Source organism: Danaus plexippus, assembly GCF_018135715.1.
Source record: "Danaus plexippus chromosome 9 unlocalized genomic scaffold, MEX_DaPlex mxdp_24, whole genome shotgun sequence".
NCBI lineage: Eukaryota > Metazoa > Arthropoda > Insecta > Lepidoptera > Nymphalidae > Danaus > Danaus plexippus.
Genome location: NW_026869847.1, coordinates 1,175,854 through 1,200,552, shown reverse-complemented (window position 1 = coordinate 1,200,552; position 24,699 = coordinate 1,175,854). Strand labels below are relative to the sequence as shown.

Here is a 24,699-nt window from a genome sequence, read left to right as displayed (position 1 = left end):
GTTTTGGTATACAAACCTGTGACAAACGCGGCGGTCGTGCCGACAGTAGTCGTGGGAGTGGTAACTGGTGGATGACAAATAAATTAAACAGTAGACAATGTCGACAAGAATTAATATCATATAAGATAACGGAATAATAATAACGGATAAAGTACCGGTAGTGGTAATATTGGCGCACTCAGGCCTTACTAGCGCGACAGATGCTGGCCAGTCGCACACCATGATGGTGGGGTTGTACACGAGGCCCTCCCCACAGTTCTTGAGGACGGCGTGCAAGGTCCCAGGAGCCCCGGGCTCCGGAGTACACTCGTAGAACTGAGAGCATTCCGTCGGGTGAGGGTAACTTGGGTGCGACGAGTCCAAACACTGGAATGGCTCTGGAAATTTTCGAAACATGTTCAGGATTGAATCGAGTTATAGCGAAGTTGGAAAAGGTGAGCATAAAAAAGTTATATAGTTTAAACAAAATCAATGACGTACTTTCCTCGCATTCACAGTAAACTCGTATCTCGAAGTCGGAGCAATTTTTCTCAGGTTCAGAACATATCAAGCCTTTCTCCAGACTACATTCTACATTAAGCCCCGTTTCTTTGGGACTGCGGTGGTCGCCGACGGTACGACATTCGATTTTAGTCATCATCTCTTTCTTGCACATCGGAGAGCCGATGGTCTACAACATATGTGAAGGTATAATCATCTCTGTACTTCCAAGGTTAGTTTATATCAATCTTTCAATATCAGATTTATATGTAACTAATTAAACTCCTAATATGTTACTCACAAGTTCGTTGACTTCCGGCAGGGGTTCGTTATCGACGGAGGCTCCACTGGCGGTGATTTCGGGCACTGCTCTGCTGATCCACTCGGTCCAACCCGTCTTACAGGTAAGGGGCTGGTCGTAAGGTGTCGTCTCTGGAGGACCCGTGGGTACTGGCTGGTAGAAGAAAAAGAATTTTTTGACGACATTGATGACAAGCAATGTCTTACCTTATATATTTATTACCTCGTCGGTGGCACATGGTTGTCCAGTGCAAATTTTCTCATTCTTTGAACATCTACAAGTGTGACACGCATCCTCTTCCATGACCTCCCCCTCCAGCACCTCTTTACCGTCCGGAAGGGTCATGCAAACTGGTTTGCACTTTGCTCGAGGTACGCACTCCTTCAGAGAACTGTTCGAGTATATTGTACCATCGGGGCAGGTTTTGTTTTCGTTTAGTTTGCAACCTAAAAAATAATTATTTATTATGAAAAGCTAATAAAATAGATGCTGTTTTTATATTTACATCAATTATATATTCCAAACCTTCGACGCAAGTTTCGTTCTCACAAGCCGCCTTTATCTTATCGTATTCGAGCGTGTTTTCGCAGGTCTCTGGCGGACACGGTGACATGCACTCGTTATAGTTGGAGCACTCTTCATCGCATTGCATCGCTACAAGATTAAAGTTAATGAGTAATTTCATAGATATATTGGATCTTAATACATGACGTCAACTAATACTGACGACAGAGTTCCTGAGTACGCCATTTGAAGGTAACTCCTCTAGCTGCGCACGCTGCTGCATAAGCCGCGATCGCTGCGCACGCGCAGTCGCAGTCGGCGCCGGAGTCGCACGCGCAGGCGTCTGACTCGCAGCGAGCCACGTGCTCCCCGGCCGGTAGCTCCGAGTGGCACAGAGTGAACGGGAATTGTTTCAACACACCGCACATACTAGATGCCCAGGCTTGTCTGTGAGGTCGCTCCTTACAGTGATCCTAAATAAATTCAATATGTTATTAACATCATGATCTCACCTTATTAATACCTTAGTAATGTGTTGTAAGTCGCCATAGTTTAAATGGTAGCACTTACTGTAACTTCTTGCGGCTTGGGACAGTTGGGTTTTAGTTTCCAGGAGTCGGCGAAGATGAGAGACGAGGTCTCCGAGAAACCTCCACCAGACGGCGTCTGGAAGTCGTCCCGCATGTCCGAATTGAAATTACCGCAGAGTCCCTTGACCTATGGAACGAAATATGTATTAAATTACACAATTTTGTTAATCATTTATAGTCTGTGATAAATTTCATCATCTTCAGTCTTTTCTAATATGAAATGAGATGGCTATATTGATGTATGTAATGGACCTACCCTATTCTGCCACATCGTGTCCAGTTTCACGTAGACCCGCAGTCCTCGATCCCATTGAAGACTGGCGCCAAGGGAGGGGACGTCCAGGAACACGTATGCTCCCGCCAGCCGCAGCTTAATACTAGCGACCATAACAAATTAACACATGTACCAAATAATACAACTTTTACAAAATAAACTTTTACCGTTTCAATTTGGATGTATCAGGTAGTTGAGCGCTCTTAGTGAGAGCTACGGTTTCATCATCAGCTCCGCCATTACCCACTCGAAGTGTGACGGATTTTGAGCAGGTTGCGCCTGTTGTTCCGCAAGGCTCGTTCTGTGGTAGACATTATATTAAGGCGATAGGTTTATTTATGGTTTTAAGTTTTTGGAAAATATGTGCTGGAGATTATAGAGTACATTATATTTAATCGTATTTTTAAATCATTATCTGACCGATTCATTGCCTAGACCACAACTAATTAAAACATAGAAGTTTAGGTTCATTGGAACAGCAATAAACTATTAATCTGTGACTTATTTATTAAATGTGAGTGGCAACTTCATTTAACATATGAAAATGTCAGTTGAGGGAAGATACGAAATTCTATATTATTCAGTAGGCTTAACACATGTTTGCAACGTCACACTACATACAAAACGTATCCCGTTTTATATTCAATAATTGACGTTAACACTAATGTGTCAAGATTTATGAGTCAAAAACTGTCAACACTGCGTATGTCGTGATGCTTACTTAGGGTTTCGTTTCAAGTCCACCTCCTATAGGTAACCAATATCACAATCAGTGAAGTAAGACCGGGTAAGAAAGCTAGTATAAGATAATATATTAACTGCTCTCGATTTGAGCAAGAGGGCGATAAGTGAAAGGCATTTTGTCACGAACAATTGTCATTGCACAAATTAAATTAAATTATTCTAGTAGGTACACTGTGCATTTCGAAACCTAAGAAATAACGGGGGCGTAGCTCAGATGGTAGAGCGCTCGCTTAGCATGCGAGAGGTACCGGGATCGATACCCGGCGCCTCCAAATTTAATCTTTTTGTCGATTTATTTAAAAAAAATGCCTTTAAAAGAGGTGTTTGTTTTGTACTCTTAGTATTCAGTTATAATTCAAATAAAAAATATGATCCTGAGATGATTCTAATTGTCTTGTACTGGAATATCGCGTCCCAAATTAGGTCATGTATCTTCAATGTAACTTTGCTTTAATACTAAAAACGTATCATTGGAATGTACCCTCATAAACTATTTGCGAAGACTTATTTATATCGAACCTGTATCTCAACGCTGAATCCATCCTTCCCGTCGACAGTTCCTTTGGCGAAGAGGTAAGTACAAACTCCTTCGAAGTCATAGTGCTGTCCGTCGAAGGTGGTGAAGTGTGAGTCACCCCAGGCGCTGCACACGCCAGCACACGGACGAGACGTGCACGACCACTTACCACCATTACAAGAGCTGGAAACAACAGACATATACACACACATATACGTTTACATAGCGATCACTGTTGCTGCAACGTGCAAAGTAACCGAAATGTTGAGAATATGTGCTTAAAATAAAAAAAAACGCATAGTAAAATCGAAAATATTACTTTTATTTAAATGAATTCTCGCGAGTCTTAGATCTCATTATGTAATGAAAATTTTCCTTGACCTTATATACTACTGTATGTAATACATATGTACAGAATATTGCACATTCAACGCTTTCGATGGAGATTTATTAATTGCAGTCAGCAAGTGACAGAAGTATCACATAATACCGAGCTGTATAGAATCAACCAAAGATAATTTTCACTTTATGAGTAACATATTAAAATAATTTATAAGTATTTAATTTATGTTGTGTCTTATACAAGAGATGTCAAGATTGTTTTGGCTAGATATTTTTAGCGAAAGCTAAAAAAAATTTCATAATAAAGCTCTCCTACTGTATTCCAACACGAAAAAAATATATTTTTTAAATAATATTGTATTGGTAATGAAATTACATTATATAATTCGGTCAACTTCAATATGCTTACTCCTAGTTCGCGTCTTCACACTACAAATGGAGTGTAAATAGTTTGTCAATTAAATATTTTCGTAACGTAGGTTAAAAAAGAGGTTTTATGGTCTATTAAATATTATCTGTTATTTGTTCATCTATTGTGTTGGTATTATCACTGATTTCTCAAATCATATTGCGTATTGAAGTCATTTATGCTTCAATGGGAAACATTTTTGAACATTATACTTGATTAATATAAAGTAATAAATGTATGAGTCATAAAATTATGCAACAAAAATATTAGCATACTAGCTTTCACGCACGGCTCTGCTCGCTGAAATGGTATATTGTATTCATAATATAGATTACATTACGCCTATCTGATATAGGAAATGTTTACCTAATTAATACGAATGGTGTAAACATTGAATGATGTATTTTTATGTAATTTTTAAGAAATTTCTAATTTCCAGTTTGTCTATCATCCAACGAAACTTAAATTACAATCTGTTCAGGCTTTTTAGAGACTAAACCGGAAAAATAAGAAGACTAGCAACAAAACAAAAATCTTTTTTGTTCTTGATATTTTAATATATAAATAAATATGTAGCTCTTATAGACCACGGACAGACAATTAAATTTTTTTCTATATGTCCAGTTATAAAGTCAATATATTGTTGAATGTGTGTAACAAGATTTGTACCTTGTTATTGACATAAGAGAAAGTTGATCTACATTCATACGGCGTACTTCTTATGAGACACAGAACATATTCCGTTGTCAACGTTACAACGGGGGCGTAGCTCAGATGGTAGAGCGCTCGCTTAGCATGCGAGAGGTACCGGGATCGATACCCGGCGCCTCCAGAAATTTTTTATATTTTGCATTAATTTTAAATTGTGACATAAATTTCTAACTCACCACGTGTTACATCCCTCCTGCATGGTATCTCCATCTTGATAGCTTCTACCGCCGTGGTGACAGGGACATTCAGAGGGTAGAACGCACTTCTTACTAGCCGCGTCCATCACATAGCCCTTCTTACACTGGCACCCTGGACGACACTCTTGCGAGGTCACCGTCGGCGGCAGGTGCATGTTCTAGGACAAATTATAATCTCCTTAGACTTAGAATATATATCAAAGGAAGAGAAGCTACTTTAATAGACCGTTAAACAAATAACACAAATTCCTATTTCTGATATGTTGAAATCTGTGGCGAAATAGCTATCTGTAACTAATGAGTTTTGAGGGTAGAAGATAAGAGGATTGTCCAAGTAGAAGATACCATAAACCATAACCTTGCAGGTTTTTTTACTTAATAGACTGCTTCTTAGGGGTAAATATATTATCATATGGCTCATTTAATTTTTAAGTAGAGTTAAAATAATTGAGAGGAATATGGTTTAACGCGGTAAAGTTCAGTCCGGCGACAAATGCTATTGAATGCATTTTCCGCCCCGGGCTCTACCTGCATGATGATAGGAAGAAGAAATACATGAAGATGAGTCTTAGCTTAGATACATTAAATCAAATAGTTGGTCACATAAATTTAAATTTTTAAAGACATAATTATTTAGTTACATTGATATTAGGTACATAAATTTTTGTTATAGATATGGAACCTTGCAGGTGAGGGGTTCAGCGATCTCGCAGGTGGTGAACTCCTTATGGTCAGAGGCGCTGCATGCGGAGCGCAGGTCCTCGGCCGGGGGGTAGTTAACGATGTCCTCCGACGTGGCCGGGACACACGACCAGCGAGCACCCACACATGTACTTAACAAATGGTGTAGAGTGGAATTAGAGGGTAGTTTGGAGAAGAATCTAATAATGTTTAGAAGTAAGTTTACCCCTACTTGTATAGAAATTTCATTTCAGTGGAAATACCAATTTTGATTGGTTAGTGGTTGATATGGTATTAGAAAAAAGACAAATTATCCAGTACTTCTTAGTTTTAGTCTGAATTGAGTATGTTTTTCCTGACACACTTACCAAAGCTCTCTCTCCCTCTTTCCAGCTCTCACTTCTTTATAACCGGGTTTAAATTCCATTCCATTATGGTAGCACGGACACAGTCCAACCGGTACACACACGTTGTTGTTGTCCAACACCTACAATATTACAAGAGAATATGAATTAGTTTCATAAATGTGTCGTACAAAGTCATATCCGAAAGAGTATCCAAGAGTTTTTGGCGGTATTTTCTATGGTACCTAAAAGGTAAGGTTTAGAAATTTCCTTGTTTGACTAAGAATTCGTGCCATGAGTATATTTGTAATGTATACCTGTCCCACTGGGCAGGCGCACCCCTCCACGCACCGCGGCCTGCAGTCCGCGGCCCCGAGAGACACGTCCGCGCACGTCCTCAGACAACTGTCACCACACACGGTGTACTCCTGACCTCCCGTACATTGCAACTCTGAGGCCATAAAACTCCTCTTAATTTGTTATAGGTAATAAAATTTACATCACGTTGAAATTTATATGGTAACCGAATTGAAGCCAACATTTTTAATTTTTGTATACCCGTTCGTTAGAAATTAATAAATATTATAAAACAAATCAGTAAAGAAGACGAAATGTTGTAGCAGTCAGCTGATACCCACCGCACTCCTTGACGTGGTATCTCCATTGCACCATGACCGCACTGCGAGCGCACGCGTCAGCGTAGTCCCCGATGATGGGGCACAGGCAGCGCGACACGTCCCCGGCGCACGCGCACATGTCGTACAAACAGTCTTCGTAGTAAGGCTGCACGTCCACGTACCAGTGACAAGCTGAGTGATTAAAAGAGGGATTAAAACTATTTGCGAATCAGGAAGTCCTTAGAGTTGTATGTCGACAGTGCCATTGCGGTAGTTTTTGAAGGAATTCATCCCTCTCATGTACTAAAAAAACTGATAATATTTGACAATACTATGAGGTGACGCAACAACCACACGCCTTAAATTGTAAATTCCCTCCGTGTTTACAAAGGATTAACACATTTACAATAAATTGTATTAATCTTAAAACGACAAACGGAAGGAAATAAAAAAAAAATGTTTTGAAATGAGAAGTGGCTAGTGATTCTTTGTTTTCTCTAATAAAAAGATTTAATGAGTAAATAATTATGAAATATCTTATTAGGATTACGACTTACCTACATTATTTTTTATATAAAATTCTAAGTTTACCTTGTAATTAAAAAGAATCCTTCACCTAAGTACAGATGTGGTGAAGTAAACTTACATTCAAATATTTTACTCTTCAATTTGCTACAATAGGTCTCGGCGGTGTCCTTGTTCTGCATGTTGGCCTTGCACGGGTGCTCCGGCTCCTTAGTGGAGACGTCGTCACAAAACTCCCTGGTCTTCCACTTGTTTGCGAAGGCCAGAGCTGTCTGCTCAACGTCTCCCTCGGGAGTCAGGAAGTCATCTTTTTGATTCAAATTGAATGTTCCACATAGACCCTTAACATTCAAAACAACAGTTCGCATAAATACCCGGAGGTACTTTTTTATTTTTAACAGACATTTTATTGCCAATGTACTGATTCATACCTTAGTATTGTCTTTGAAGGACGGTGGTACGTCCACGAACACTCGAGTATTGCCGTCCCACCAGAGATCAACTTTGATAGGTAGTTGAACTACAAGAATAATTCATTATTAAGCGTTTAATGATAATGTTACTGAAAACCTAAGGGGTCGTCAGTCACTCACCGATGAGGAACAGAGATGAGGCAGCTCGTATCCTAATATCGCCAACGCTGACCGGTAAGGAGTCGACTTCCTTGCCGTTGACGAGAATGAATCCGCCCTGCTTGAGGTGTATGGTGGCGCCGTTGTACATTAAGTTGACGGCTTTCGTACAGGATGGCTTGCCGTCTCCCTTGTAAGGAGCGAGGTTCATGGCCTATGGAACATTTAACTGGATAAATGGATCTGAGCGAATGACAAAAATATCAACCATTTATTTATAACGATGTAAAGATTTTGAATTAAGAATGTATAGACTAGTTTACCTCGGTGATGGCGCCCGAGCAGGCTACATTTTCGACGTCAATGGTGAGGTTGTCCGTTTTGAGCATGGTGTACGTGCAGTGGCCCATGAAATCATATCTCAGTCCATCGAAGGTGGTGTAATGAGGGTCTCCCACGGCACCACACCGAGCTCCGCACGCTGCCGACGTGCAAGTCCACTGGCCCGCCTCGCAAGTACTAGCCAAAGAATTTATATATATATAGGGACCATATATCATAATCGCATAAAATTTTGTAATGAATTGCTATTAAATATAGATTTTTATATAACAATTTAACACAGACGTGAATATATTTACCACTCACCAGGTATTACATTTCTTGGGCATAACAGTTCCAGGGGGGAAACTCTGGTTGCGCACTCTACAGGGACACTCAGATTTTTGCACGCATCGCCCGCCCTCCAGTAGCTCACCCTCCGGACAGAAACAGCCCTCCACACAAGACGAGTTGCTCGCCGTAGGGAATGCACAGCTGGCCTGGACTTCCGGACCGCAGGACTTGTAGACTTTCCCTTCGGGGCACCTCATCGCTGGGTTTGAAGACGTCAAATTAGTATTAGAAAAAATAAGCAAAAACGCTTTAGAAATAAATTCATACTTTCATTGAAGGAAAATTCTGTCGTATAGAATATGTCTAATAAAATCTAAATATATTAAATATCGAGAAGTTACTAACGGCATGTGTCGGAGTCCCTCCAGGAGCGCATTTCCTCGACGCCGTGTCGCAAACACTCTTTGGCGTATACTGACACTGTACGACACGCACACTCTTCCGGAGCTAAAATCATTCACACTCCTAATAACTGAATACAAACATCTCATAATTTCATTAAAAAATAATAATCTACATACTAAGGCTAGTGAGACATGCGCAGTAATCCCATTGACAAGCTTCCAATAATTGTGAAACGTCCATTGCCTGTGAAAATAATATATTCAGTAATGAAATATTTGGGGCCCGAACGTACATATAAGTGAGTTATATATTCACCTTAGAACACTTTCTGAACTTATCCTTGGTGAATATTTTGGTACAGAACTGTAGAGCGCTCTTCATGTCCGCGTCTGTTTTAGAAAAACACTGGCTGGTCTCAGTTGGACTGCTGTCGCAAGTGTCTGGAAGATTTAGTTATTCGGTAATTAAAAACGTCTTTTACTTTAGAAGTTTAGAACCTAATTGAATATCCTTTTTGCCATTCCTACCTCCAATTTTGTTGAGTTCCCAAGAAGCTATCATAACAGATTTAGTCAATGCTATAGTTTTCTCTTTTGTGGTCAAATCGTTTTCCGGATTCCCGTCCAGCGTTCCACACAGACCTTCGGTTATGTTCCATAGCAAAACTGAAGCTTCGGCCACCACCGAGTTCTAAAGAAGTTTTTCAATGATAAAATTATTATAATGAAAAAAAAAGTGTTTCTTAATTGTACAAATAATGATCTTACTTTAGTGTCCCATTTGAGAGTAAGTCCGAGGTCCAGGTTGATAATGAGTTGATCAGAAGGCATAGACACGCGGATACCGGGCAGCGCTGCCGGGATCGGCATCAAACGTTTGCTGGTGCGAAACAAGACGGATCCGTCATCTGTTGACATACACATCGCTTATGTAAGTAAGGTTTTCCCACCAATATATCTTTAGAACAAAAGTAATTTAGAATTAACACTCAAAAACAAATCAAATGTAAGGTAGAATTTATTTTGAATTAAATGTTTACCAGAGACAGCGAACGTGTACATCTTTTCTTGCAAGTAGACAGTAAGTTCAGACGAACAGTCGCCGTGTTCGCATTCAGGGTGTCTCACGGCGACTGTAAACTTATGTTCTACGGAGTCACGCAGTAACACATGTTGGCAAGGAGATTGGAAGCTGGAGATTTGATTAAAATGTTTAGACAAATTTTTGGATTATGGTAAAAAGTTAAACAAAGATCTACAAACCTATATATCTTTCCATCGAAGGTCTTATAGTGAACACCTGCCCAGGTTATACAAGTGCCACTCTTTGGAGTAAAATCTTGTACAACAATGGTAACCGGCTTCTTTATGCCATACTTGTTAGCTTCTGTTGAATGCTCCGACTGACTGATGTCGGTGTGGTTTGACGAGTGTAGCGCATAAGGAGGGAGCTGTACAGGGAAACGTCACATAAAATTGATGATAAATATGTGAATGACAACGAAAAATAGGAAGTATTAAATAAACTTACGGTGCTCTTGTAGTTTGATGGAGTGATAACGATGACATCACCTGAAAAATATTAAATATTGAGCTGGTCCTCACAAAGCTCAAAAAAGTTTTACATGAATCATTATACCTACCAAAAACGCAATGAGGTATCGGTTGGGGTTCAAACACGCCAGTAGAGTAGAGACAGGTATACTCATCAGTGTTAGAAGAACTGAGAGATGCTCCTGACGGGCAGCTCAGTTTGCAGGAAAACTTCTCGCTGTCACCGAAGCAGTTGTAGCCGCCGTTGAATGCCAGTTTACGAACGTCACAAGCACTGGCAGCTGTATTAATTTTTGTTTTTAAATAGATTCGATATTTATTATTCAAATTATAGTGGATATTCCTAAATGGATTCTTGCTCACCATATTGGCATTGAGGACCTCTGTAGTCTGCGGGACATTGACACGTATTGACGGACAAACAAACACCTCCATTCAAGCACGGAGGATCACATTCTGGCTGACAGTCAGGTATTGATGAAAGGTCAGCACGAGTGGGCTGCCACTGACCATTCATGCATTGCATATTTGCTACCGTCGTCCCATCTATGAACCTATGGCCTTCCGCGCAAGTAATTGTGCAGTAACTGGGCCAATTGAAGTATTTCTTAGAATGGATTCATTTTTATAGTCAAATGTGTATAAATTAAAAAAAAATAGCGGAGTCGATCTAAGAAATAAAAATGTCGAAAAGCATACCATAACATAACTGACTGTTTGTCTATTTGAAATTAATTATAATAACAGATACCTTCTACGTCCTCTCAAGTATTAAATATTACTGTGCATTTTAAGTTTTTGCCTCTTAACTACGACATGCTAAATAAAATGTGCTTACTCCTGTGAGCATTTCCTCTGTGAATTCATGGGCAGGGGTGGAAACACCAGACACGGTTTCTTCTCGAACTCACAGTACTGTCCGTGAAAACCCGGTGGACATTGACAAGTGTTGGTGTCCACGCAGATCCCATTATTTTTGCATTCCACCTGACATTTTGCTGATCAACAATAAAAAAAAATCTATTAATATTTAAGGAATATCTAAAATCATCACCAAAAATGGTACATACATATTTATTAGTATATACTAATTATTGTAGTGTCATGCAGTGTAGAGCATAAAAAGAGATTTCTCCGAAAAGAAAAAAAAGTTACAAACAGGTATAACAGATAATAAAACAAGAAACAGGTTTTCTTGTATGTAATTTATGAATATAAATAATTACATATATTAATGCCCTCATAATATTTTTTCGTTCCTAGTTTGTAATTAGGAGCCCGAAAATATTGTTAGTAAATGAAAACGACTTAACGACGAATTTAGATTTTATAGAATTCTAATAAAAAAAAGACAATATATATTCTGAAAGAATTATTTTTACTATAATATTGAAGTTAAGTTAATAACTACAAGTTTAAAACCGAGGTCTTAATTAATTAAAAACCATTATAAATATATATATGTACATACAAAAAAAATGGTTATTACACGGCATTGTTGATGTGATATCGAGAGTGGACAAAATTACGTAAAACATTAGAGATGAAATATTAAAGAAAAATACAAAAAAAAATTCATTATGAATCAAATATGGATTGATTGAAATTATTTAAATATGAAATTGAAGATATCTGCTGATATTTTTCTAAATGGTTTTGATGATTACTCAAATATTTTGGTTGTATTGAAATTGTGTCCTTAAGTGTGTTCCGGTTAAGGCACACGTCCTTAATTCAGAGCGAAATATCACAGGAACTAAAAAACATCTGATAAACATAAAACGTGGCTCCTAACACAAGTGGCTGAAGACTAAAGCAAGCTTTCAAATAATATCCTTAGCGGAACCAGTCGAACTGATTTTTAAAGACTTGTGTGAGCGTACCAAACATATATAAATTACGGTTCATGTTATCTAGGAGAAGTCAATAGGAAATAAATTGAATATACACAATAATCTTGAGGATTTTAAGATGTTATTTAAAACATACAACACATTTGAATACTATTTCTTTCAAAGTTTATTTATGATCAGAATTACGCGTAGTAGGTCTCTTAGTTATCAGAAGGTTAACTGACTGATTGATTGAATGATCTAAATGGAACTTCAATGGTTTGACGTTAAATATTTAATTAATGTAAACTGTTTATAAGATAATAATAAATAAAATATAACAGCATATAAGTTGATACTGACATATGTATATATCTTATACATAATACTATCCAGAGTGCATATTTATCAGTGACATTGTTGTTAAATTTGGGTCGTTTTAATTTAGATTTCATATATATTTCCGTCCCAACGCAGATAGGTCCCACGCACTGTTGCAACAATATAGGTCTTATTAGAAGCACTAAATCACAAGGTCAAATGTTACGATTACATAAATTAATTATGTATTTTTGCCGCTAAGCAGGATATCGTTGTCATGCTATCGTTCGCTGATAGCACCAGTTAAAAATATGATTTGAATTTCAGTGTTGTCCCTTTTAAGGAAAATAATGTTATATATACATAGACTCAGGCTGAAAAAAATATTATACATATATGAGCACATAGATGACGATTCAGATTTGAAATATAACGTATTTTTTTAAATATTTCGTTGTGCTTTAAGATCCTACAATAATTTATTTAATTTTATTTTTATTTATCCATCATTTTATTTTTAATTTCCTCTACAGAATCGACGATCCATGTAATGGTAACAATATTAATATCCTTGGGAAGCATCTACATGCAAATTTTAGTTTATTTATCTCTAGATCCCTATCAGACCATTCTACATCTTAAATAAATAGAGTGTAAGGGAATATATTCATATCCTGTAAGGACATTAGAGATGAATTTAACTTTATGAAAGGCAACTTTTTGTCCCGAATTTCACTACGTATCCTGAACGATGTTTTAAAACAAAATAGGCGATGAGTTATTCCATCAATATAGTTACTACATAGAAACATTCAAATGAATCAATGAGGCACTTCCGATATTTTGAATTAGCACTTTTCATTTAAAAATACGATTATCCGTTAACAAAACGGAAACCAAGCGAGATGTAAATCAGATAATAACTTAAAATAAAAAATTTTGCAAATAATTTTTTTTTAATATATTTTAAGACATATGTTTGAACATAGATAAAGCGTAATATATATGAATTGTTATGTATACAAAATGCTAGATACATTATGTAACGGCAATCTATTTCCCTTTTGTTTGCCAAAGAACTAACGTGAGGAAAATCTATACTCAAAAATATGTATTTGTGCCCAAAAAAAGTGAAAACTCGGTTTCTATGAATGAATATATATGGCTTCACTGTCATGGGTTACATTTTTAATTGTGTTAATATAAATATGTTTTTGATAAACAATAGAGGTTTTAAAATAAAATGATACAGTTATTATTTTTTCTGCATTATAGAAGAAATGTGTTAGTTAGGTTACATACATATATATTAACTTTAATTTTATTATAAAAATAAATTAAAATAAGCCTTCATTACTTACCGCTGTAAGGCTCGTTGGCCCGTCCATAGAACTCATTGTAGGTCGGCCTAAAAATGTCAACATGAGTTCGTAAGAAGAAATAAGCATGATATACTCGTAAAAGAAATAATACGCTATTGTAATTTAATATATTCTGCAACTTAGTTTAAATAAAAAGAGGATTTAATTTTATATCCTTACGCGGAGCCAGAAGAATGCCAAGATCTTGTTTCAGCATAACCAGACTTAGTGCCACCGTATCCAGTTTTAGTGCCAGCGTAGCCTGTCTTTTTGCCGGCATATCCGGTTTTTGTTCCCGTATATCCCGTTTTCGTGCCAGCATATCCTGTTTTTGTGCCACCGTATCCAGTTTTGGTGCCTGTATATCTTCTCGGGTAGCCGGTTGGTCCAAATCTCATATTATTAATATATGCTGGAGCATGTGGCGACGCGCGTACATCCGATTGACTGTTAGCAGAAACATTTAAAAAATTTCTTCTATCTTTCATAATACAGGCTTATAAACAAAACCAGATTTTCCTTCTATGTCCAAATAATATTTAGATGGAAGAATGAGCTTTAGAAAAACTCAAGTTGCCAAAAATCTGATACCGTAAAATAAAAAATCTTAAAGAGTTAATTAATATAAGAAATTAAAAATAGGGAAATATTTTCAGTATTTAAACGTTTTATCAGTTTATTTCGCACAATATATTTCAAAAGTATCTCGGATTTTATAGCAGATTTATACGCGGTCGTTAAGGTTATGTGTTTTGTGAAAAATATATTATTAGATCGTTAATAATTCTGGTAAAACTGCATGGCTAATAATTGGACCCAAACTTATTTTACAACCGATATTTTATAATATAATAAATGTTACAATTACGTATAATGAGTGAATTCTATCGATTTCCAGCTTCTATTTTTCTGACTACCGAGTGTTGTGGAAACTTATTAAAAATATTTTTTTTTTAAATCTTACATTAAACTTTAGTTATTCGTCCGAATCATTTATTATAAATTAATCAATTCTGTTTGTAACATATTTTTTGTGAAATAATATTTGTAGAGGATAATGTCACGGTTTATATATTAAATTGATTTTAATGACCAAGACATGCATTTTCATATTATAAGATGTCAATTTTAATCATAAAAAATATAAACATTAGTAATAAATAAAGATGTTGGCAAAACCTAAAACTGTATTGCAGTATAAAACGATTTTTATTATATTTGATTTTTAGAAACAATAAAATTCAAATCGCTGTAAATTAATCTAAGCTTACTTATAGTTAGGGTCCCCTATACCCTAGTTAGAGTATACTTTAAAGTGAAATTTAGGCGAGACTTGAGTGTAATAAGTTGAAAATAATTCAACATAACAGAAGTTCAATAAGTTTTAGATGTTAACTATTGGACAATTAACTATTAGATAATAAATAGATGATTCCGATTCCACTGTTGAAATCATTTCTATTTTATTCTTACCACAGTTTGCATTCGCATTACCTACAAACAAACATTTCCCCGATTCTTACTCCATAACCTACGTAAATGATAGTTCCCTTATGTAAACTTATGCTAAGCTTACGGAACAATCGTCAGCAATTGCTTAACATTAACCTTTGTGGTCAACGATGAAGTTTGTATGAATCAAAAGTCGTTGATTTAATTGAAATTATTTTAATATATTTTTCCAATCAAAAGTAAAGACTTTCAATAAAGGTTTATACCTTAAATGTTATTGAATAATTGATACAACACAACATTCCACTTCTGAAATAGAGAATCTATGTCCTATTACTAAAATATTTAACGGTTTTTTTTTGTAGCGAGAGTTTTTTAATGGGTTTACATTGGGAATAAGCATATTTTCCAAAAAATAATAATAATACGTAAGTCTCCGTAATGTGGGCCGTTGAATACGGATGATAAAACGTTTTTATTCATGCCACTGTCGGAAATTTTATTTTAAAATTTAAAATTAAATTTATGTGTATCAGTTCCGTCAGTATAATATAAAAGAGTACATGAACTCAAGCAAAAAGTTTTTCATCTTTTAATTATAATAAAAAAGACTTACGCATCTTGTCCGTCGTAGTGTGCGCCGTAGCCACCTTGACAGATAGTAATTCCTAATAATAAAATAAAGAAACGAAAAATTAAATTCATTTTAATAAGTCACTATAATCCATTAATATTGTAATTATTTTTCAACTTAAAAAACAATTGTTAGCTTGTGTGGCGCAAGCTGAACTGATTTAAAATTGGTAAGCGGTTATAACATCTGTTATCATAATACATATAAAAGGAAATTCATATAACTGAATCCTCCCGATAACTAAAATTATCTACAAATACAGGATTTGCGTGGAATTCTAGCTAATTTTAAATTATCAATTTGCATAAATATTGCTACTTCTTGTACTATAGCTAACCTGAAAACATTTTCCTTAAGGTAATAAAGAAAAAAAAAATTAAGGATGTTATAAATGCAATGAAGTATAGATACATATCAATATCGATAGTTTTAAAAATATTAATATCGATATTTTTAAATTAATTTTAAATAAACGATACGATAAAAGAAATGGTATAATTTGTTTCAGTCATCTTAGGTAGGTACCAGTAAGTAAGGTAGTACTAAATATTAAGTACTAGTCTATAGACATCATTTTCAGTAAATCAAGAGCAACAATATAATATATTATTCATTTATTAACTGAAACAACATTTATCTGATGCAGACATAAGAAAACTCTTTGATTTTTTCTGTAATCGGGTGTAAAACGAATTCCGTTAGTGGGTGATGCAAGATTTACAGCAGATACTACTCTCCCTGAGGAAACTGAAGACGCAGGCATTATGAAATACTAGACAGCTATATCAGAAAGAACTAAGGTAAAATGGCAACAATCAAACCAAAGTTATATTGTATTCTCCTTACTGGGTATTATATGCTTATCTAAGTATTGATTAGTTCGCTAGTCATACCATCAATATCTGCTACTTTTTATTCATGTCCGAAACACAAGGACGGCGGAGAATTTTCCTGAATTTGTATTGTGGTAGTGGGCCAAAAAAAAAAAGTTTTTAATACAACTTCGATCTAATGTCCATATTAGATATCGATATATATGACCCAAAAATATCGATATATATTGATATTTTTTATACATGTCTATTTCTATGGCGCCAAATTGCCAGTAACATTTACGCGTCACTAGTGTTCTTTTCCCAAACTGAAATACAATATGTCCATGGCAAATAAAAGAAAGCTTAAAGGAAGTAGAAAGCAGGTAACGATTTTATTCATCAATTAGATAAGGACTTTATTCTTAAGATAATAAACGTTTCATTTTTTTACAATATATTTAGGCAACCCAATGACTTTAGACATAGCTAAAGCTTCTATTTACTTTCAATTATATATAATAATAAGTAATCGTATACCTATTACAATTTACAATTAACCCTGACACTTATTAATTACTTAAAACATTTTACTATATTAGCTTAAAACAACCTATGCAACATGCATCATGCGCAACCATCTAATGCATGTATGATGCATGTGTCTGTGTATCGCTTTATTCTGTCCCCTCTGGGATTGCCACCATGAGAACAAACCTAGGTACCGAATGGCGTCACTAGGTCTCATTATTTTTTTATATGATCTCTGATATATGAAAATTTTGTATACATTTTATCACGACACATTATACATATGTGATTAGGTGTAGGTTAAATAACATATGCATAATTTTATATTACACGACTTTGTGTATAATTTTAAAAGTACATATTTTCAGAATAAGTTAATAACGAGACTAATGGCAATAAGTATTGTAGTCGATAGACATATTTATAAAAACGAGCTAATTTCATCACAACAAGCCGAGGAGTTTCTTGATGAAGTGACATCACTTAAACTTCTATGTGAAGGAGACGAGAGATCGCTTCAGGTGTCTTAAAATGAAACTTTCATATCTTTTTAATTGAAACCATATTACGAAAATTACATATGTATTCTTATATAGCACATATTATATATCATATACCATTTATTTAGGTTATCGACAAGCTCCAGACATTCATGAAGATCATAATAAACGAACAGTCGCCTGGTGATACAAGTGTAACAAAAAATAACAACAATACGAGAAATTTAACGCCAGTTCAGACCAATGACAGCAACTCCAAGGAAACTCCACTCGCTGAACTGCAAAGAAAATGTACTGATTATATAAACCCTACCTCTGTTAATGTTCAAATTTTGGAGAAAACACGAAGCATCCCCATACTGTTGGAACCAGACACATGTGAAGAGATTCACATTTCATCAGACGCGTGCAATCTCGATTCCATTACCAGACAGAATTTAAAGAGCATAGAAAATTTCGAAAATAATTTACAAGACGCTTGTCATAATGACGTTCGAGTGAACGAACACACGGAATCGAATACGCCAAACGTAACACAATACCAAAATTATCCTTCAGCCAAAGAAAACGTCGTTTCTATAAAACAGAGTCAAATAGATTCAGAATTATCAGACAATAACAAGAGCAGTAGCATCAATATGAAAGATATCAATTCAAAAAACAAAATGACAAAGAGATCAAAACCAAAAAACAAATCTAGGACCGATCTCTCGTGGATAGAAAATATTAGGTTTGTTAGGGAGATATGTGCCGACGAACATACACATACAGACATACAAGATAACTTTTGGACAGACTTGTCCCTGCCAGACACATGCGACTTCGACGATAAATAAAACAACGTTCGAATCGGAAAATTTTATTTGTAATTTAACACTAAAAATTGCGTTCAAGCAAATACATTTATTTAAATCTCATTAAAACATTGAACATTATTCATTAATTATTATCAATTATTAAAAACTCATACAACGATAAAATTTATTACAACTTACACTTATAAAGGCCGATATCGTTACGATGAAAAACGTAAAAAAAAAAATTCAATAAAGGGATATTACTAACGCGTCACTGTGTAATGGAAAACCCTTACAATTCCACTAAATGATAAATAATGGCGTTGATGCAAAAGCTACATTATCATAGAGGAATAACGATTTTATTTTAAATATAATTCTCTTAGAATAGTCCCATATGTGAGAGGAATACTATTGAGCCATTCGAGTCTCTTCACCTAGATCCTAAAAGATTAGCACAAAAGATGTACGGTTATGGAAATATTTTTTTTACATAATTGCAACATTTCTAAAATTATATCATATAGTTCCATCAATTTTAAAATATCAACATTCCATAAAATATTAAAAAATACTAATTTCAACATGTAATATATAAACCAATATTATTTAAATAATTAATCAAATAAATAAGTCTTGTATATGTAATATTCAAAACAAGCAATTTAATTGAAAGTAATATTTAAGTATTAATTACTTCTAGATCCGTCAACATTGTATATTATTCAGTGTAAACACAGATTTTATCGTTAATTTAAATTTAATCAGAACGGCAACAATCAACGATTAAAACAAATATAATCAGAACGGCAACAATCAACGATAAAAATTTACATTTTATACACTGATGTGTTATGAAATATGTATTTGAATAGCTTTTTTTATTAAGAATACAAATACTCCAATAATTTATATCTTGTGACCACAATTAAGCCACAATACACTTCTATCTACTTGTAGGGTTGGAGAAAACTTATACCGAAATGTACCACCATGAAAAATTACAATATCTACTGTTTATAAACTGATTTTGATTTAAAAAAATACATGACACTGGCATAATAGATTGCCATATTCACATATAAAAAAAAAAACTACTGTTAACATATTATAATCCCAATACTATATCTACTACGGAATCCACAGCCTGGTATATATGTGTTATAGTGTTCCTAAAAACTAAACTTCCCCCTGACCTTGAAGAACCCCATGCTGGTCTTATTGTGGAGCAGCGATGTCAGTCCCAAATAGCTCTGGATCACTATAGGGGAGTGATGGATGCAGGCGGATCCTATAGCTTCGACTGCTCTTTGTAATTTTTGGGCAAACAATTCCATGTCATATGTGGATCTTTCTTGCACACCACCCTCTGTATTTATCATAAAGTATGGATATATAACATTGCTAAAGCAAAAGCTAGCTTCTGTAATAATAGTTCCATTTTTGAAACACTCTTCATTACCTTTATGCCAGTAAATAGGATGTGAAGCAAAGGTGATGAAGGGTACATCCTGACTAAATGGATTCCATGCAGTTTTCACTGGCAATGGTTCCCCTTTGTTCCACATCAAACGGACACCACGTAAATTGCGTTCCCTATAGTTGGAAAACAATTCAAATGATTAATTTCTTTAAAATATTCAACTACAGTTCCTTCTATACAAAGAGGTTTTAAGATTCTCATGCAAATGTTGTTAAGTGAAGCACCTACAATATCTATTAACTTAAATCCGTAAATAATATGTTGTACATCTAAAAATTTTCCTCTTTACTATTATTTAATAAAAAATATATAACAAAAAAATAACTGTCACTACAATGGCTTCCTACTGTTATATTTTATTATAATATACTTTTAAAATATTACCATAATGTAAATAAAATAAATATAGAAAACAGGTTTTATTAATTTGCATAAATATTTTCTTTCAACTGAGTAATGAAAAAAAAAAAGAACTAATAATGACATGCATCTAATATAAGAAGCCTGGCTATATTTAATGTCTGACTGTGATGTTACAGAGCAAAAAAAATTATATGACAAGATGCACAGAGTTGGTGAGTGAGACTACAGCAACATAAGGTACCTAGGTTCAAAATACTTGGAATCGAACAGTTTATTTTCTTCTGAAGGACCGGGTCTCCGACACAGACGTTCAATAACACAGTCTTTGACAACTGTTGTTACGCCCGTAGCTATACCATTAAGCCGTCTATAATAAGTCAAGACTATTTATTTATTTTTAAAAACTATAAATATTATCAATGTATTATAATTTAATCAATGGCTGGTATTACTGAATATTTTTTTTATAAAAATAACTATTTCCATATATAAATTATAAAACAGGAACATTTTATTTAACTTTAACATGTCACTACTATATACACTTACGGCACTAATGAAGAAGGTGGATACACTAGTTCTCCGATAACTATTGTATCAAGATCATCCAGATAAGTTTTTTTGAAGTCAAGCTGCTTCATAGCTATGAAATCATATTTTATTGTCATGACAAGTCTCGATGTTAAGAGAACAATCCTCTCTTTTTCATTATCCCACAGAGTAATCCTACAATACAATTGGAGTTATTTTTTTATTGATCATAATGAATGGTTATAGCTCAAGTCACCTACTCGGTTAATAGCCAGGAACCCAAGTATTCACCATCCTCCGGGAAAAGCAAAGCAGTTATGCATTCTTGAATAGCATTCTCAACAACTCCTTTACGGAAAGTAAAGAAATCCTTTATGTTATCCTTGTCAAATGGAACATCATAGCGAGGGTATACACCGTGGTTTGGTTCTGGACTTGCCTGAACATTTGTGGTACCATCAGTTCTGGCATCTATAATGCATAAATACCGTTTTAAAATAATACAATGAACTTTTTAATTTAATAAAATCACTGTTATCTCGATTTTAATGAGAAATGTATTATAAATAGCACAAATACTTATATTTTTTTAACCGATTTTTTTAGGAAGGAAAATGATCTATAAAACAATATTTTTACGTGGACAATTAAGTTACAAATTTAAAATATATATATTTTTTTTCTGCTGTACCCTTAGAAAAGAAAAATATTTTTTACCAGCAAATGATGATGAAGAAGAGGTAAGAGAATCTGCTCCAGATAACACAGAAGGATTTACATTATGCGATGGAGTGTTAGTATTAATATTTGGAGTTTTATCCCGTTGGTTGTTAGCATTTTCGGGAGGTAAATTTTCAGAGGAAAGCTGTAGTGTACCTCCACGGAACTCAAGATCTTCTTCTAATAAGTCCCCCATACTTCTCTTGTTAATATTCCTGATCTTTACCGTACTTCATAAACAAATTCATCGACCGGCTGATAGCAAAACGTCAAAAAGTCTATGCGTTCACTATTTTCTATTTAGTATTGCCATCACGATTAAGTCTTATTTTAAAAAAAAGTAGTTAATGGTTAATCGAAAAGAAATCACTTATTTAGTATTTCACTTATTTGATGAGTGGTGGACTGGAGGAGAATTATTAACTATTTTTAAGTTTTATTAATTAAAATACTACAAGACATCTTTCATTACTTTTATTAATTGTTGTCATTTAATTTTTCATATTAGCAAACCTAATCATTACGTTAAGCATTTTATAATTTTATATAAAACACACATTTCTTTTCCCTAATTCAATGTTATTGATTATTATACAAATTTCTTTATAAGTTATGATTTTAAAATTCTTGGTACAAGTTTAATAGGGAGACCGCCTGCCGCTTTATGGATGTAAAATATGTTGCGGTCTGGTTTAACATGTTCTGTTGCTGTAGGTGCCAACTCGACGTTAAAACGCTGTAGTACCGCCGCTAACCCAGCTGTAGACTGCATATGTCCCAAACTGCTACCTAAAATAATAAAAACATAAAAGATATATAGATATAAACTATTACTGGACTATAATGAAGGATACGTCTGAGAAACAATTACAAATCCCAGAGGATATTTGTGTGTTTTCGTCAAGACCAGACATATTTCTGTATTCGCGAATTTTAAAGCGCGTTATGTTAGTAGAGCTTACGGTTCTTTTGGAAACCGACATCCCCACAGACCGTGCTATCTAGGTAAATTAATTACGAACTCGATAACTAAGTAAGAAAAGGTTCGTAGTATGTGTATGTGCGCGGTAGAAGTCGGAGCGAGAGGTATAACAGCTAAATCTCTCTACAACTTTCTAAAAGACTTAGACCTGTCCCGAACTATATACAATTCATTCTTAAAACGTACATGGAAGGCGGCCCTATTAGGTTCGTTTCAAATTTGATTAGGTAGAGAGAGGAGCTTCGACGATGGAAATGATTGTTTAACACGCTTAAGGTAGTGGCCCCTTAAACCTATACCTGAGTCGCAAGTCCCACGCGCTGTTAAAGCTCCTCTCCCATTTTGTCTCTATATACCTACCATATAAATTCAAGGAATGTAAATAAATTAAATGTTTTAATTATATACACGTATTGATTAATTCACCTATACACATTCGTCTTCCAACACCGAAAGGTATATACATATCTCCTGTCGACTCTTTATAGCCTGATGAAAATCTTTCTGGGTGGAACTTTTCAGGATTTTCAAAAATTGTTTCATCCATATGCATTACAGCAACTGGTATTAGAATGTGTACACCAGGTTCTATAGTTGTCGAAGTTCCAGGAAAAGTATATTTTTTTGTACAGACTCTCACTAGTACACCTCCGGGCGGAAACATTCTCATAGCTTCCAAAAAGACCATCTCCAATAAAGTCATTCGACGTACGGCGTCATAACAAAGTTTGTTATCAAATTTTGAAAGGACTTCGTCTATTTCATTTTGCACCCTCCTTTGAATGTCTGGATGCATTGCTAGTTGGTGCAAAGCAAAACTTGTAGTTGTTGCAGAGGTTTCAAAGCCACCAGTAAAGAATACATAAACCTGGGCTGCAAAATTATAAGGATCTGAAAGATCAAACTCTATTGGAGCTGGGGATCCATCCGGATTTTTTTTCTCATTGGACTCTCCCTTCAGTTTTCCATTTAAAGCTACTTCCAATAGAAGATCGATGAAGTCGTGACGTCCACTGGGCTTGTAATTTCTTGTCTCACAAACTTTCTTCACTAAATCAACAAATATTTGAACCTTCTTCTTCGAATGAACTTGCAATTTCGTGAAGTAGCTTAAAAATGTAAAATAGTGCTGTAAAATTATTCCGATAGCCTTCCATGTTGGTAAATGAAATAAACTCGTTGCAAATTCAAAAAAATGGTCACTTTTTTCATCGAAAAGTCCAAAATCGAGACCCATTCCACACGAACAAATAAAATCTATCGTAAACCGTGACATGAGCTCGTCGCTTTTGACGATTCCCCCCCGTTCTACAATCTTGTCACCAAGTGTCTGAAGTTTCTCCGCACACTTCACTATCAGCGGAAACATATTTTTAAGTTTACTCGTGGTAAACGCAGGGGATAGAGCCTTTTTTAAAAGTTTAAACGTGTCGCCATCTGCGTGGAATAAGTTTGTATATAATTTATACTGTTCGTGATTCGTGATCATTCTGAGCGTGAAATGGTCATAATCTATGACACAGATATGCTTCATAAGTAAACGATCCTTAACTATTATAAGCGGATGAACACCCCTGTAGAATCCAATCAGTTTTTCATTTGGAAATTTTTCACACAATTCTATCGTTACTTCCGTCATTGTTTTTTTATAATATAAATTTTTCATAAAAGCGATCAAAAACCATTTTGGTGTCTCATGAGCCACATTTCTGTTTTTCCAATATTTAAAATGTTTTCTCGTATAACTATAATAAAAGATTATTATTAGCACAAACAAAGTGAGAAAATACATTTTAATTCTTAACACTAATAAATGTTACAGCCGCACGCGTCTTTTCAGAACAATTCTTTATTTAAAATAAATACCAAATTACTTGTATTCATGACTTAATAAAAGTGATAAGAATTGTCAATTATATTTAAAGTATTTTAAGCGATAACATATCAAGGCTATCATTTCTAGTTTCATAGGCATAGACCATTTGAATGTTAATGTTAA

At 34.8% G+C, this 24,699-nt stretch overlaps 4 protein-coding genes and 2 non-coding genes across 13 annotated transcripts in view; 3 read left to right on the top strand and 3 right to left on the bottom strand.

Moving 5' to 3' along the window:
* Nucleotides 1-16,144, bottom strand: part of LOC116767260 (hemocytin) — a 29,577-nt gene extending 13,433 nt beyond the window's left edge. The window contains exons 1-35 of the mRNA XM_061527293.1: nucleotides 15,964-16,144; nucleotides 14,076-14,342; nucleotides 13,896-13,942; nucleotides 11,220-11,379; nucleotides 10,745-10,968; nucleotides 10,471-10,662; nucleotides 10,359-10,399; nucleotides 10,091-10,278; nucleotides 9,868-10,019; nucleotides 9,596-9,735; nucleotides 9,356-9,518; nucleotides 9,144-9,268; nucleotides 9,005-9,071; nucleotides 8,829-8,930; nucleotides 8,457-8,682; nucleotides 8,132-8,327; nucleotides 7,830-8,022; nucleotides 7,668-7,756; nucleotides 7,358-7,577; nucleotides 6,733-6,903; nucleotides 6,412-6,545; nucleotides 6,119-6,237; nucleotides 5,752-5,902; nucleotides 5,049-5,227; nucleotides 3,413-3,593; nucleotides 2,317-2,450; nucleotides 2,132-2,252; nucleotides 1,856-2,002; nucleotides 1,509-1,758; nucleotides 1,307-1,435; nucleotides 1,004-1,227; nucleotides 782-934; nucleotides 481-670; nucleotides 156-377; nucleotides 17-64 (exon numbers count right to left, since the gene is read on the bottom strand). Coding sequence (XP_061383277.1) covers nucleotides 17-64; nucleotides 156-377; nucleotides 481-670; nucleotides 782-934; nucleotides 1,004-1,227; nucleotides 1,307-1,435; nucleotides 1,509-1,758; nucleotides 1,856-2,002; nucleotides 2,132-2,252; nucleotides 2,317-2,450; nucleotides 3,413-3,593; nucleotides 5,049-5,227; nucleotides 5,752-5,902; nucleotides 6,119-6,237; nucleotides 6,412-6,545; nucleotides 6,733-6,903; nucleotides 7,358-7,577; nucleotides 7,668-7,756; nucleotides 7,830-8,022; nucleotides 8,132-8,327; nucleotides 8,457-8,682; nucleotides 8,829-8,930; nucleotides 9,005-9,071; nucleotides 9,144-9,268; nucleotides 9,356-9,518; nucleotides 9,596-9,735; nucleotides 9,868-10,019; nucleotides 10,091-10,278; nucleotides 10,359-10,399; nucleotides 10,471-10,662; nucleotides 10,745-10,968; nucleotides 11,220-11,379; nucleotides 13,896-13,942; nucleotides 14,076-14,342; nucleotides 15,964-16,052 — 5,434 coding nt within the window. The 5' untranslated portion in view covers nucleotides 16,053-16,144. The remainder of the gene's footprint in view (nucleotides 1-16; nucleotides 65-155; nucleotides 378-480; nucleotides 671-781; nucleotides 935-1,003; nucleotides 1,228-1,306; nucleotides 1,436-1,508; nucleotides 1,759-1,855; nucleotides 2,003-2,131; nucleotides 2,253-2,316; nucleotides 2,451-3,412; nucleotides 3,594-5,048; nucleotides 5,228-5,751; nucleotides 5,903-6,118; nucleotides 6,238-6,411; nucleotides 6,546-6,732; nucleotides 6,904-7,357; nucleotides 7,578-7,667; nucleotides 7,757-7,829; nucleotides 8,023-8,131; nucleotides 8,328-8,456; nucleotides 8,683-8,828; nucleotides 8,931-9,004; nucleotides 9,072-9,143; nucleotides 9,269-9,355; nucleotides 9,519-9,595; nucleotides 9,736-9,867; nucleotides 10,020-10,090; nucleotides 10,279-10,358; nucleotides 10,400-10,470; nucleotides 10,663-10,744; nucleotides 10,969-11,219; nucleotides 11,380-13,895; nucleotides 13,943-14,075; nucleotides 14,343-15,963) is intronic.
* On the top strand, nucleotides 3,093-3,165 carry Trnaa-agc (transfer RNA alanine (anticodon AGC)). Its single transcript has one exon. It is a non-coding gene; the product is annotated as a tRNA-Ala (tRNA).
* Nucleotides 4,921-4,993, top strand: Trnaa-agc (transfer RNA alanine (anticodon AGC)). Its single transcript has one exon. It is a non-coding gene; the product is annotated as a tRNA-Ala (tRNA).
* Nucleotides 16,059-18,882, top strand: LOC116767773 (uncharacterized). 4 transcript variants are annotated; one of them, XM_061527295.1, is made up of 4 exons: nucleotides 16,059-16,150; nucleotides 16,684-16,781; nucleotides 17,693-17,845; nucleotides 17,953-18,882. In XM_061527295.1, exons 3-4 carry the CDS (start codon nucleotides 17,714-17,716, stop codon nucleotides 18,658-18,660), a joined length of 840 nt encoding a protein of 279 aa, XP_061383279.1. In that variant the 5' UTR covers nucleotides 16,059-16,150; nucleotides 16,684-16,781; nucleotides 17,693-17,713; the 3' UTR covers nucleotides 18,661-18,882. The 4 variants fall into 4 exon arrangements, 3 of the variants coding, with proteins under 3 accessions (XP_061383279.1, XP_061383278.1, XP_032514142.2); XM_061527294.1 differs by having other exon boundaries at nucleotides 16,061-16,150; nucleotides 16,628-16,781; XR_009753582.1 differs by lacking the exon at nucleotides 17,693-17,845 and having other exon boundaries at nucleotides 16,061-16,150; nucleotides 16,628-16,781.
* Nucleotides 18,668-22,010, bottom strand: LOC116767592 (tumor protein p63-regulated gene 1-like protein). Of its 5 annotated transcripts, none has more exons than XM_032657989.2 (6): nucleotides 21,875-22,010; nucleotides 21,259-21,469; nucleotides 21,017-21,193; nucleotides 20,709-20,834; nucleotides 20,084-20,217; nucleotides 18,668-19,990 (listed from the first exon to the last, which is right to left on the bottom strand). In XM_032657989.2, the coding sequence occupies exons 1-6, from the start codon at nucleotides 21,912-21,914 to the stop codon at nucleotides 19,794-19,796; spliced, it is 885 nt and encodes a 294-aa protein (XP_032513880.1). In that variant the 5' UTR covers nucleotides 21,915-22,010; the 3' UTR covers nucleotides 18,668-19,793. The 5 variants fall into 5 exon arrangements, with proteins under 5 accessions (XP_032513880.1, XP_032513877.1, XP_032513878.1 ...); XM_032657986.2 differs by having other exon boundaries at nucleotides 20,724-20,834; nucleotides 21,716-21,998; XM_032657987.2 differs by having other exon boundaries at nucleotides 20,736-20,834; nucleotides 21,716-21,998.
* Nucleotides 22,011-22,183: 173 nt separating this feature from the next.
* Nucleotides 22,184-24,565, bottom strand: LOC116767757 (cytochrome P450 6B5-like). The gene is made up of 2 exons (XM_032658225.2): nucleotides 23,127-24,565; nucleotides 22,184-22,507 (listed from the first exon to the last, which is right to left on the bottom strand). The coding sequence occupies exons 1-2, from the start codon at nucleotides 24,490-24,492 to the stop codon at nucleotides 22,329-22,331; spliced, it is 1,545 nt and encodes a 514-aa protein (XP_032514116.2). The 5' UTR covers nucleotides 24,493-24,565; the 3' UTR covers nucleotides 22,184-22,328.
* Nucleotides 24,566-24,699: the final 134 nt, after the last annotated feature.

Coding starts and splice junctions, on each gene's coding strand:
- LOC116767773 (XM_061527295.1), top strand. CDS start 17,714: ATGGCAATAAGTATTGTAGTCGATAGACATATTTATAAAAACGAGCTA. Junction 17,846..17,952: donor GAGACGAGAGATCGCTTCAG/GTGTCTTAAAAT, acceptor CCATTTATTTAG/GTTATCGACAAGCTCCAGAC.
- LOC116767592 (XM_032657985.2), bottom strand. CDS start 21,914: ATGGGGGACTTATTAGAAGAAGATCTTGAGTTCCGTGGAGGTACACTA. Junction 20,218..20,708: donor TCCAAGTATTTTGAACCTAG/GTACCTTATGTT, acceptor TTCCAACTATAG/GGAACGCAATTTACGTGGTG. Junction 19,991..20,083: donor TCCTATTTACTGGCATAAAG/GTAATGAAGAGT, acceptor TGATAAATACAG/AGGGTGGTGTGCAAGAAAGA.
- LOC116767757 (XM_032658225.2), bottom strand. CDS start 24,492: ATGTATTTTCTCACTTTGTTTGTGCTAATAATAATCTTTTATTATAGT. Junction 22,508..23,126: donor TGGAAGACGAATGTGTATAG/GTGAATTAATCA, acceptor TTATTATTTTAG/GTAGCAGTTTGGGACATATG.